Consider the following 12,576-nt stretch of genomic DNA (forward strand, 5'->3'; position numbering starts at 1 on the left):
GGCAACCATTTCTTCATCTACCTGGAAGAACCAATTCAAGCAATTAGCAATAAGGTCGTGTATGGGTGCGAATTTCATTCAGTTATTTTTTTTTCTAGTGTATTGGTGAACTAAAAAAACTACAATGCAGTTATAACTTTGTGAATAAATAAAATTACCATACTCCATAGCTAATGTCTGACGAAACAAAGCCTATTGAAGAATCTTCAATTGAATCCAATTTGCAACAGGAACAAGATAACGAAAAGGAATCCGTTACCATCTCGGAAGAATCCAAGAAAAGAGCTGTTGAACCATCAACAGACAAGAAAAAGAAAAGAAGAAGAAGAAACTACGATGAAGAGGACAAGGAGATAGAAAAGGAAGAAGCAAAAGAAAAGAGTGGCAAAAATGAGAATGAGGAAGAAGAAGACGATGATGATGAGGATGATGAGGATGACTATGAACAAGGGAAGTTAGAAGATGACGAGGAAGAGGAAGATGAATTGTTGGAAATTGATGAATCAAATATTATAACAACCGGCAGAAGAACAAGAGGGAAAGTAATTGACTTTACTAAAGCTGCTGAAGAATTGGATAAGGAACGTGGGGTGGTGGCAGAAGAAGAAGAAGAGGAAGAGGAAGAAGCAAACGAAGATGATGAATTCAAAGAACAAGTTCAAAATTAAGTAGATTACTAAATAATTATAATATATGAAAAAAAAATCGAAAAAAACATATACACATAATAATAATAATCAAGTAGTAGTAGCAACAACAACTTAAGCAAATGCAGAAGCAAGAGCAGAAGCATTAGTGGAAAGACAAACCATAAACATAGATTAAAAAAAAATTGCAAAAAAAAAAAAAACAAAAAAACTTGACTCTAAAAATTAAAGGATAAACGAACTGTCTGGGGCTGACCAATTAATATCAGGTGTAAATAAACCCACCATAATTAACACTAACAATTGCTGGATCATAATAGGATGGAGGTGGTGGTGGCGGCGCTAAATACTGAGTGTGCAGTTGATAAGTAGGTTGGTATTGTTGTTGATATTGATATTGATAGTTGCATTGTTGATGTTGGGGATATGGGTTTGAATAAGAATGCTGCAGGTAGCTGATTGGAGAAGAGTATGAATGATGCTGGCTACCGTAGTAATAGGAATCAACTTCAGGTGTGTAGTATGAAGGAGAGCTTGGTGGCTCAGAATGGCAACTGCCATACTTGTTGACCCACGTCTTCCAACATTGATCCAAAACAGAAATATTTGCTTCATACTTGGTGACTGCCAAATTGAACTTAACCTCATTCAACCATTCTCTTTCTTCTCTGTTAAGTACAGAAAGTGGAATACCACTAGCTTGCTCCCAGCTCTTGTTTGTGAACGTAGCATCGTCATTCATCTTGTTTGACAACAAAAATGAAACCACCAAGATCTGAAAAATTTCCTGATCTTGCAAATGGTAGATTTCTTTGTTTGAAAAACGTTGATTTATGTACTCCAAACCAGCAAGTATAGTTGGGATTGATAAACGTGTAGAGAATAGCAACGACTGAGTAGAGTTCAATAAAAACTCACTCGTTGTCCTATTCTGTTTAAGAATTCCGTGACAAGCCCATCCAATAAAGGAGGGCATGTCACTTATCTGGTACTCCTGATACTCCTTATCCATTGTAGAAGGGGGGTTGGGGTCGGAGGAGGTAGGAGGTATAGTGATGGGTCAGTGGACTGAAGAACAACCTAAAAAAAAAAAAGGACAAAAAAATAATTTTTGTAATGGATATATAGTTTTCTTTGTTGATGAAAAAACTTTTTTTTTTTTTCTTCCCTCTCTCACAACTGAGTCAGCGTGCAAATTTGAGAATGTGTGTGTGTCGTTTGTTGCTGAGCGTGTGGGTGGCGGCGTGGATGGAGATATAGCTGTTTGTGTCACTCAAAAAAAAACTCACTCTTTCTCTTTAAAGCGACATTTACTAATATTGATGGATGAGTCGACAACAACTAACCGCTGTATACGACATTTCTTCTCCTATTTTGTTGTTTATTCTCGTTGGCAACTGAAAACGCTCACAAAGGAAAAAGAAATTCAAATTATTTCTACGATAGGTCGTGTATTACAAGATTGGATTGTGAAAGAAAATAGACTAATAAATATCTATATACAGTCTGTACTGAACTAATGGGAAGGAAGGAAAGGTGATTCCAACTTAGATATTTTGTTGAGAATAGACTTGAAACAAGGCTAAAAAGTCTGTTATGATTCTGAAATAAATAATAGAAAGAGGAATATAGAAAAAACTGGCAAAATGGTCCGCAATAACGATAACTTATGTCCTAGAATTCTTTCAAGTGCTGACGACGAAGAAGGCTGGGCTAGATTGTGATTATGTAGAAGTTATATTACACAAATTGAGATATTGTCCTTCACCCTGCAAAAAAATAAAAGCAAGAAGGAGATTAATGAATAAATAAAAAGAAACGAAATAAATTTTTTTAAATCCTTGTTTTTAGAAATGGACTTTGTTAGATCGCTCAAGGGCGGGCAGGATGGAGTTGGGAGAACACAAAATAATATAGGGAACAGTCTACCGATTTACTTGAAGGCAGACGGGTCATTTGAATTTTTAGTAACTTAATTCTCTCCGTAGTTTCATAGTAAAGTTGGCAGGTCTAGTGTTCTTTCCATTGGATATCTGTGTCGGTATTGACAACCATTTTTGTTGGCACTCGAATTGTATTTATTATTTTCTCTTCAATTTACTTTCATTGTATAGGAAAACCCGTAAAAGGGTTCTACTAAAATAGTAGTTTTTTTTTTTTTTTTTGGTGCTAGAAGAAGCTCAACAAAACTGTTGTCAATTTGATAACATGGTAAGCAATTCCCCAAGTAAACATTTGAAAACTTCAGTAATCTAATTCTGATTTAGTTGTGAAGTGTTGCTTCTCTGAAAAAAATAGGAGAGCAATTTGTTGTGTATACATGCTACCAACAGTTTAGCTGTTTTTTTTAAAAAAATATCCTCCATTTAAATTACCCCTGACTTGATAGTTTGTAGTCTTTTCTAACTATAGTACTAATATCCATCATGATTTAAAAATGATTGGTAATAAAAATCAAAACACCAAGTTGTTGATCTGAAAATCTACTTTATTGTACTTTTTCTTTCAAAATAACAACATTTTTTATAAAGTTCATATACGCAATGTACATACATATATATAAAACGTAAAAAAGCCCAGTTTCTGCAAACGATTTTGTTTTTTTTTTGTCTTTTGCAACTCACAATTTTGCTTTGGTTTTCAAATCTTTAGCCAAGCCTAAACCAATGTGTCTGGCAACTGTCATTGTTGAGATCATTGGATTTGCACCAGATGCAGTAGGTAACACACTGGCATCGGCCACATACACATTGGAACATTCAAACAATTTACCATTAGTGTCGACAGCACCAAATGCTGGACCCTTACCACTCATACGACAGGATGACATTTGATGAGCAGATCCGTATGCAGCACCATATTGATCAAATGGGATGCCTGCAACTTTTTTCCTCCATTCAACATAATCCTTGTCATCAATACTTCTTTGGTCTTTAGGAACATTCGATTCAAATATTGGCACCCACGATTGCGGACTAAGTATTCTCTTGGCACCCTCAATGTACAACATGTCAGCCGTGATCAACAATGCTTGCAAAAGTGCATTACGATCAAATTTGTTGACGGTGTAATCAACGTATAAAGCATCCGGTCTGTTTGGGTCACCCTTAACGGTACCACTAGTGCTATCACGAGTGATAAGTAACATAGCAACCATATTGTTGTAGCGCAACAAATCTCTTCTGAACTCATTGCTGCCTCTCCATGGCAAGAAGGCGGCTTGCAAAAATGGGGCATTCAAAATAGTCTCGATCTTTGCTCCATGGGCCTTGCCATCCAAATCATCAACTTGAGTACACACTGCTGTCATGATAGAATTGTGGAAATGGTCAGCCTGTACGTCTTTTCCAAAATCACCAAAAACAGTAGTCACTGGATGCAACGTCAAGTTTCTGCCAATATGTTTGTTCTTAAATCCAGAATTGGTCAATACCGTTGGTGTGTTCAAGGAACCAGCAGAAACGACATACTTTTTGGGTCCAGTGATGGTGAAATTCACGCCAGTAGCAACATCCTGACACAAAACACCGTATGCAATACCATTTTTGTTGAGGATTTTTACCACTCTCACCTGTTCCATAAATTTAGAGCCATTGGCAGCGGCGTCTCTAAACCAGTTAGCAACAGAACCTTGTTTGATACCATATTTACATCCCAAATGGCAAAATCCACAAGGGTGGTGCGGGTGTCCACCACTGTTCTGGTTGATTTCTTTGCTGGCATAACCTAACTTTTTACCACCTTCCATAATAACTTCGTTGGCTAATGAATGAGTAATTCCATCAGTGGATGCTCCCATTTGTTTAAAAACATAATCTTGATCCTTATCATAAGTGTCAGTTGCCGCAAACTCGACTCCAAAATCGTCATACCATTCTTTCCGAACCTTGAATGGGGTTTTAATACAGGCAGACCAGTTAACTGTGGTACCACCACCAAATGTTGACCCAGCAAGAATAAGCATCTGTTGATTCAAAGTAACTACTGCACCACCACCTTGGTACAATTGTTTGACACCAGAATAGTCATCAAACTGAAGTTCAGATGAGCTAAAGTACTTTCCTTTTTCTAAAATCAAGGTCTTATAGCCGTCATTGGCCAAAGTGTGTGCCACAACACCAGACCCGGCACCAGATCCAATGATAATAGCATCAATGTCAGGCAAATATATCTCTGCACCTTCAAAAGTTGGTTTTTCCATAAACTCGTACCTGAATGGATCTATAATTTGACCTTCGTAAGCAGTTTCACGCAAATCTTTTTGAGGGAAATGAATGGCTTTAAAATGTAATTCACTGGCTAATCTAACAATTGTTGTACCAGCAAGGGCACATACGGCTCTAAATAATCTTCTTTTGGTGGCCAAGGGAGAGTCACGCCATGAGGCCAACAAAGCCTCACGTTCCTTCAATGTCATGTCTTTAATGGGAGTCAATGAGTTGGTCAAAGTTGGTGCCAATATCCTGGATCCTAAAATGTTACACAAAATACCGAATGATCTTGACGCATTTGTAGTGTTAGAGTTGACAGTTTCGTAAACGGCTTCTCTGAATCCTGGTGTTTGTGATGGTCTGGTAAATGTTTTGACGTATTCCTCAAGCTTTTCCTGTGGGAAATCGGGAGCTATAACATCTTTGATTTCGTCAACAGTGGTGTCATAAATAAGTCCATCACATAAAGCAATAAAAGTATCAACCTGTTTGTACTCAACTTTGGAAGGAAAAATTGAATCCATTGTAACCATGTACTTTTAAAAGTTTCAGTATTGAGTAGTTCTTGGAAGGGTTCCGGTAAAACCAAAAGGAAAAGGAAAAGGAAAGTTCAGCAACAACACTTTATATATAAATAGCCTGCCGTTTTTTTTTTTGCCCCAAAATGAAACAATACAACTTATAATCTTCTTATGATAAAGAATGAATAACCAAGTTAAATGATAGACAAAGAAATAGCAAATATGGAATAAAAAAAATCAGTTCATATCTTTAAGATTCATGCCCGTTTTTTAGTTTTAAATAGATCATTTTTGTTGTGAATTTTTCTTTCATATTTAGCATGTGTAAAAATAACACTGAATTTTTTTTTTTGCCCTATTGTAGTATTTTTTTTTGGATTGACATGTGTGTGGGGTTGGATAATCTGATGAGCTTGTGAAAATAATAAGCAAATAAAAGTCTATATGTCAATTCGTAAGGGGATACTAATCATCATCACTAGTCTTTTTTTTTTTTAATCTCCGTTCAAGAAAATATTTAAGAAACTCCTCTGACATATCCTAGAGGCTTGGTCAGATTTTTTCAAATTCTAAAGGAAGCTCAAATTCAGTTTTCAAAGCTGTTATTGTAATTCCCGTTTGTCGACTTAAATAGCAAATAATATCATCAATAGAATCATTAAAGAAATCAAGACTTGATACCAAGTCCCCCACAGATTCCGACTCTTTAATCAATTGTAACTGACTCTGTAGGGAACCTATACGCTGCAGTAACTGATCACAAAACTGGATTTTATTGGTCCTTTCGTGGTCTTGGTTCCGAACACTAGTTTCGTCTTTGCATCGGCAAACTAAAGCATCTTTTTCTATTTCTAAACTAGTGATAGTCTTTTTCAAACGATTGTAGGTGTCTTGCTGTTTTTTGTGTTGTGAGTATGGGAAACTCCAGTATAGGTTTGTAGTTCCACATCTATCTTGCTCTACTAATCCTTCTTCAACTAGCGTCAAAACTAGTTCCTTCAACTGTATGGGCGGTATCTTGCAGTGTTTGCTTGCTTTTGATTCTATTTCTTTTAGAGTATAAAATAAATGATTTGCTTGAAACCAATTTAAAAGTGCTGACAACTTTTCTTCCTGGTTTAACCCTTTCTTCAGAGGCATTGTTGAATCATTAACACAGTAACTAAAACAAAGACCATGTGTGTTGCCAAAAAAAAAAAAGAACGACCAACCAATGAATTTGGTGTGTAGAAAAATAGTATAAAAAAAGGACAACATCATGAATTGTTTTATATACATATTAGGTACAAATAATAATACTAAATCTAACCACTGATACAATCATCTCTATTTACGTTAAAAAAAAGGGGGGGAGATGGGGGACGATTGAAGTGTCAAATCCGTATATCTGTGGGTAAGTCCTGTTTCTGGTATTCTTTCAGGTATTTTGCCATGGCATAAGATCTGGCTCTCCAAGCGGGAACTTCAAACAAGTAATCAACCGCTTCCAATGGCACTCCTTTTGTTTCTGGATACAAAAAGAAAATGACAATTGGAAACACGGCCATGCAAGTTGCAAAAATAAAATAAAATTTGTAGCCAATAGCTTCAACGGCTTCACCTGAAAACCGGCCCATTATAAAAGCCCAAAACCAGTTGGACATTGAGTTTATCGCCTGAGTCAATGTTCTCACTTCCTGGCTGAATATCTCAGAGTTGATAACCCAAGGAGTACCATTCCAACTGGAGCCATAAAATATAGTCCATATATATAACATTGCTTGTGCTGCTTTACCACCAGCGTCTTGGCGTGTGTCGCCATTCGCCACTCTTAAACCAGGTTTGGCGATCTTTATATAGGCACCAATATACCACATACATATTGAACAAGGAAATGAGAAATATATCAATGCTGTCCTTCTCCCCAACCGATCGACAATACAAAACATCCAAACCAAGGCAGCAAAAGCTTTCAATATGCCAAAAATACCAGTAGACAACAATCCAGCTTTCAGTCCCGTTATTCCAAATGATGCAAAAATAGCTGGACTGTAATAAGTGATTGCGTTGATACCTGCTCCATTTTGCATAGGAAACAATGAAGTTGATAACAACAAGCGGTATAACAACTTTCTAGAAAGGAAAAGTTTCAAAATGGGTGCAAAAAACCCATCGTTAGCCAACTTCAGCTTCTTGTCTTCAACATCCTTAATTATATTTTCCATTTCATAAACTGAATATGGATGTTCCATTGGGATACTTCTCAATTGTGACAAATTGACTTTGGCTTTTTCAATTTGGCCTTTGTACACCAAAAATCGTGGAGATTCAGGAATGAAAATCGTTCCAATAAAGAAAATACCTGAAGGAATCAATTGGATTGCGAATGGAATCAACCACTGTTTTCTGCTTGTTGGTAGATTTTGTAAAACTCCGTAATTAATCCAGTAGCCAACTATACCACCAATCTGCCACGACATCTCCCACATTCCTACTAGCCTGCCTCTTATCTTTGCTGGAGAACATTCGCTTATGTATATAGGAGCCATACCAGAGCAACCACCGACACCTAAACCGGTAATCACTCTTCCCGCATATATTGATGCCAACCCCGTTGACAGTTTAGCCTCAAGAGAAATACCGGCACCAAAAACCAACAAGAACGCCGAGAATATTAAGCCTAGCTTTCTTCCCCAGATTTCTCCAATTGGGTAAAAAAATAATGCCCCAAAAAAGGCCCCTGCCTGGAAAACAGACACGACGTTGGAGCTGATCTCGGTCTTTTGTGAAGGGGACAATTTGTCCATTTTGAATTCATCTTGGAACGAGGCTAAAGAGACTGTCCCACCAATAAACCCTGCATCGTACCCAACAATAACAGCTGCAAATGAAGCTGTTATTGCAATAATAACAATTTTCCAATTATAAATGCTTGGTGGTGTAGGAGGTGCTGGCAAATCTTCTGTGTCGTAAGAAATCTCATCTTCACCGTCAACTTCCTGTAATTCTTTCTCCGTGTTAGTTGTTTGTGTTTCCAACAAATTGAGCTTTTTATTATCAGAAAGCATAGTGATAATAGCTCAGCTGATAATATTATATTATAATAAACAGGGTAGTCCTATCAAAAAATATTATTATTATTTGCTTTTTTTTTTTTTTCTGGTCCGATATCTTTCAGCGATTTATGAGAGAAGAGGAGATGCGTCAACAGAAGTCTAACCCAACACCCCACACGAACCTAAAAAAAAATAGCAAATACGAGTAATCTGATAGTATTGTGGCTGATAAGAAATTTTTTCCTATCAAAGCCACTAAAACAAACTCCGTACGATTTTTTTAACATACTTGTAAAACAACATAAATCTTACCAATGGTTTACAGAGTGTTTGGGTTTCCTATGCAAATTTTGCCCAACCAACTCATTTGCAAGACATCAATTCAAGTTTCGGAATTATATAAAAACTAGGAGTATAATGTTTTAATTTCATTCTAGTCTAAACAACCTATTCGGGAAAAGTCTTATGGACCTGTTTTAAGCCAATTAAAGCTAACTGCAAAATAAGTTTGGCTGATTTTGTCTATTCGATTGGAGTTTTGCTTTACTTTGAATGCTTTTTGAAGCTACAACTGTCTCGAAGAAATAACTTCCAAATTGTACTCAACCATCGTGATTCGTAAAACGTTAAGGGTTGTCTGATGATATCAGACATACAAAAAGGAAGCTAAACTGCGCTCTTCTTTTTCTTTTTTTTTTTCTTGGCCACTTTTAGTATCTGGTTTGCAACTCTCAACCCAAGATTGGCTATGGGATATTTGCTCATAACTGTTCCGAGTGGCAATCTTCCACAAAAGCAAAATTTCTCGGCGAGTTTGGAATACACAGATTTGCAAATATAATTGGCCTCTTGGTTAAAAAACACTGATTTCCCACCAACAAAGATTCGTTGCTTATTTGTTAAGAAACCTTTCTCTTGTGTGTTCCTGAAGTATACGACCAAATAATATTGGCCAGTGAATGAATCCTTCGGCTTTGAAGTCGGTACATCTGTTGGTTAATCTTGGCCACAAATGAATTCCTATTCATGTCAGATACAGCCAAATCTTCAAATAAGTTCCTCAAAAAAAAGAAACTAATTAGGGATGTTTTCGCCTCTATTACCTTTGACTTTCTATACAAGCTGTGAAAGATCCAATTTGTGTATTAAATCCCATTTGTGTAAAGAGCAAATTAGTTATTCCTATTTGGAGAAAATTTTATTCAACGTCAACAATAAACGAAAATATGAGCAATATGTCCTTAACCAAGCTGACAAATGTTAAGCAGACTCACTGATTGGATCCTTTATTGCCAATTGCATAAATACCAACAGAATTCAGTCTTCACTCAATTTAATGGCTTTCTTTCGTTCTGGTAACTTCACATTTATCAAAGCCGTACCTACAAAGAAAACACAAGAATGAGAATCTTCTACTGTTTGGTATTGTTGTCGTTTTCCCTTATAAATGTCTCGGGGATGAGTATGTCCTATGAACGATATCACGATTATTTGGGATTCTACACATGCAACAGACAAATCAAAAAATCAATTACGTTTTGTGGAAAACTGTCGAATTATACTTGTTTATGTTCAAATTCCAATTCATTGGCCACTTATGCAGGCTGTTTGAGTCACAATCATAGGAACTCAACTAAACAGAAACAAAAATTAGTATCGTTTTGTGCTCATTACGGGGGAGTTGAAGTGGATTCCAACTGGTACGATAATGCTATTGCCAATTATATGGCCAATGGTAAATATGCGAGTGAAATTGAGAATTTCAATAAATCTGTCCCTCTCAAGGTTCCATTCAAATTCACCAATAAAGAATTGGATCTTTATGCTGCTGCATATGTGCAATATTTAAGTAATTATGACAATGCGGTCTACTATGGTGCGTCTTTACTAGGATATTGGCTCTTAATTATGTGTGCCAGCAGTATATTTTATTGGAGTAAATTCTTGTTTCCGCAATTGACAAAACGATTAACATGCACGCCAATCAATATTTGGAGAAAATACATCTCTGTACCAGCAACATTCACAAAGAAAAAGTGTCAACAACAGAGTTGTTTCAAGTTTTTCGATTTTTTGATCCCCACCAGGTTTGAAAGTATTGCCATTGCTGGCTTTTATGTTTTGGTCATCATAGTCCATCTGATCAATATGGAATTCATCAAGGGAGACCCGTTTCTTTTAAACAAATACAGCGCACAAATGAGATATGTTGCTGATAGAACTGGGATTGTAGCCACAGTTATGATGCCATTGATTTTCCTTTTTGCTGGTAGAAATAATTTCTTGCAATGGATAACTGGATGGAACTATAACACCTTTATGACGTATCATCGCCATATTGCCAGAGTTATGTTCATGTTGATCGTAATACATGCAGTATGCTACACTATCACATTGAAACCGACTTATACCCTGGAAATGAAAGAACCTTACTTGATCTGGGGTGTTATTGCAACTGTCTGTGGAGGCATCATATTGTTTCAGGCACTACTTTATTTTAGAAGAAATTGGTATGAAGCCTTTTTGTTGATTCATATTGTTATGGCGGCATTGTTTGTGGCTGGAACTTGGATTCATGTTGTTGATTTCGGTTATGTCTGGTTTGTTTACCCTACGGTGGCCGTGTGGTGTTTTGATAGACTTATAAGAATTATCAGATTGATTTATTTTGGGTTTCCAGTCGCCGAGGTCAAATTGCTAACTGATGACCATAGCGAAGATGTTGCTTTAAGAGTAACTATCCCCAAACCCAAGTATTGGAAGTCTATTCCTGGTGGTCATGTGTTTATTCATTTTTTAAAACCTGCATACTTCTGGCAGAGCCATCCTTTTACTTTTGTTGATTCTACAGTGAATGATGGTTACATAGTTTGTTACTGCAAGATTAAAGCAGGTATAACACGTGCTTTGTATCAAGCATTGAAGAATGCTCCCGATAGATGTATGTCTATTAGGGTTGGTGTGGAGGGCCCCTATGGAGAACCCACTCCAGCTCGTTATGCCGATACCTGTGTTTTTATTGCCGGTGGAAATGGAATTCCAGGGATATACTCTGAAATTGTGGATATTGCAAATAAACAAAAGCTGTCAAAAGAAGAAGGGTGTACACAGAGATTAAAACTAATTTGGGTTATCAGAAAGTATAATATGTTGCTGTGGTTTCACAATGAGCTTGCAAATCTTAAAAATACAAATCTTGAAGTGGTAATTTACGTTACACAGTCTACACAAAGGGATTCAGCAGACCATGATAATGACAAGTTCACAAAAAGTTCTGACAGCTTATCAAAAAGTGCAAATGACACTGATTCAAGTCTTTCAACTTTGTCGCATGTGAAATTTCCAGATGGTAGACCTTGTCTTGTGGATATTATAAAACAAGAAATAACTGAGTCAAATGGATCTGTTGCTTTTGTTTCATGCGGACATCCAGCTATGGTGGATGAGATACGTTATCAGATTCTGCAAAACATTAACAATGTTGAGAACAAAAGGGTGGACTTTTATGAGCAACTACAGATATGGGCTTAGTTGGCGTTAACACTCCAATTGTGGAAAATCTGAATTTTCTCTGTTTTCCTTACAAGTACGTGGCTCACAATGAAAGCTTAATTTTTAGTTAGCGTTTATGGCTATTGCCTTATTTTAAGTGTAGAGAAAAGTATTTAGCAAAAATATTAGCATTTCATAATATCAATGGTATAGTTGGCGTATTATATTGTGTTGGAAAAAAGAAAGATCCCAACAATAAAAATACGACAACATATGAATTTGAATTTTACCGCACGGCACTGATTGATAATGCTTTGGAAACGAAACAGGTTAATTGGCCAGTTTTGTATTATTTTTTTCTCTTACTGTGTTGTTTTTGCTGCAAACTGTTAGTTGTCATGAGGAGCTATTTTAATTGGTCCATTAACGTTCTTACCAGAAGATTAACTTTTAGGTGAGTGAAAAAAAAAAAAGTGTATTTTGAGATTTTACGTTGGGCATGCTTCGAATAGAGTCTGTTTTTGATTAGGAGAATGTCCATATTGGTTAAGATTCAAGTAAGTCTATTTAACTAGACAGGACCAAAGATTATTAGGTTTTGTCACACCACAGTTGAGAATTTGTTTTTCGCTTTAATGGTTTGCAAAATGCTTACCTTATTACTTAAGAA

The 12,576-nt window shown here is 36.4% G+C and overlaps 6 protein-coding genes across 6 annotated transcripts; 2 read left to right on the plus strand and 4 right to left on the minus strand. All coding sequences in view use genetic code 12, as the record gives it.

Annotated features, from left to right (window-relative positions):
* Nucleotides 1-173: 173 nt before the first annotated feature.
* On the plus strand, nt 174-668 carry CD36_32860 (histone chaperone for Htz1/H2A-H2B dimer, putative; the record flags this gene model as incomplete). Its single annotated transcript, XM_002422189.1, has 1 exon — nt 174-668. The coding sequence occupies one exon, from the start codon at nt 174-176 to the stop codon at nt 666-668; it is 495 nt and encodes a 164-aa protein (XP_002422234.1).
* A 244-nt stretch (nt 669-912) lies between these two features.
* Nucleotides 913-1,659, minus strand: CD36_32870 (cyclin-like protein, putative; the record flags this gene model as incomplete). Its single annotated transcript, XM_002422190.1, has 1 exon — nt 913-1,659. One exon carries the CDS (start codon nt 1,657-1,659, stop codon nt 913-915), a length of 747 nt encoding a protein of 248 aa, XP_002422235.1.
* Nucleotides 1,660-3,267: 1,608 nt separating this feature from the next.
* On the minus strand, nt 3,268-5,391 carry CD36_32890 (fatty alcohol oxidase, putative; the record flags this gene model as incomplete). The annotated part of the gene is made up of 1 exon (XM_002422191.1): nt 3,268-5,391. The coding sequence occupies one exon, from the start codon at nt 5,389-5,391 to the stop codon at nt 3,268-3,270; it is 2,124 nt and encodes a 707-aa protein (XP_002422236.1).
* A 540-nt stretch (nt 5,392-5,931) lies between these two features.
* CD36_32900 (meiotic nuclear division protein, putative) lies at nt 5,932-6,657 on the minus strand (the record flags this gene model as incomplete). Its single annotated transcript, XM_002422192.1, has 1 exon — nt 5,932-6,657. One exon carries the CDS (start codon nt 6,655-6,657, stop codon nt 5,932-5,934), a length of 726 nt encoding a protein of 241 aa, XP_002422237.1.
* Nucleotides 6,658-6,752: 95 nt separating this feature from the next.
* Nucleotides 6,753-8,426, minus strand: CD36_32910 (glucose transporter of the major facilitator superfamily, putative; the record flags this gene model as incomplete). Its single annotated transcript, XM_002422193.1, has 1 exon — nt 6,753-8,426. The coding sequence occupies one exon, from the start codon at nt 8,424-8,426 to the stop codon at nt 6,753-6,755; it is 1,674 nt and encodes a 557-aa protein (XP_002422238.1).
* A 1,389-nt stretch (nt 8,427-9,815) lies between these two features.
* CD36_32920 (ferric reductase transmembrane component precursor, putative) lies at nt 9,816-11,945 on the plus strand (the record flags this gene model as incomplete). The annotated part of the gene is made up of 1 exon (XM_002422194.1): nt 9,816-11,945. The coding sequence occupies one exon, from the start codon at nt 9,816-9,818 to the stop codon at nt 11,943-11,945; it is 2,130 nt and encodes a 709-aa protein (XP_002422239.1).
* Nucleotides 11,946-12,576: the final 631 nt, after the last annotated feature.

The sequence above is a fragment of the Candida dubliniensis genome, chromosome R (genome assembly GCF_000026945.1).
Source record: "Candida dubliniensis CD36 chromosome R, complete sequence".
In the NCBI taxonomy this organism is placed as follows: domain Eukaryota; kingdom Fungi; phylum Ascomycota; class Pichiomycetes; order Serinales; family Debaryomycetaceae; genus Candida; species Candida dubliniensis.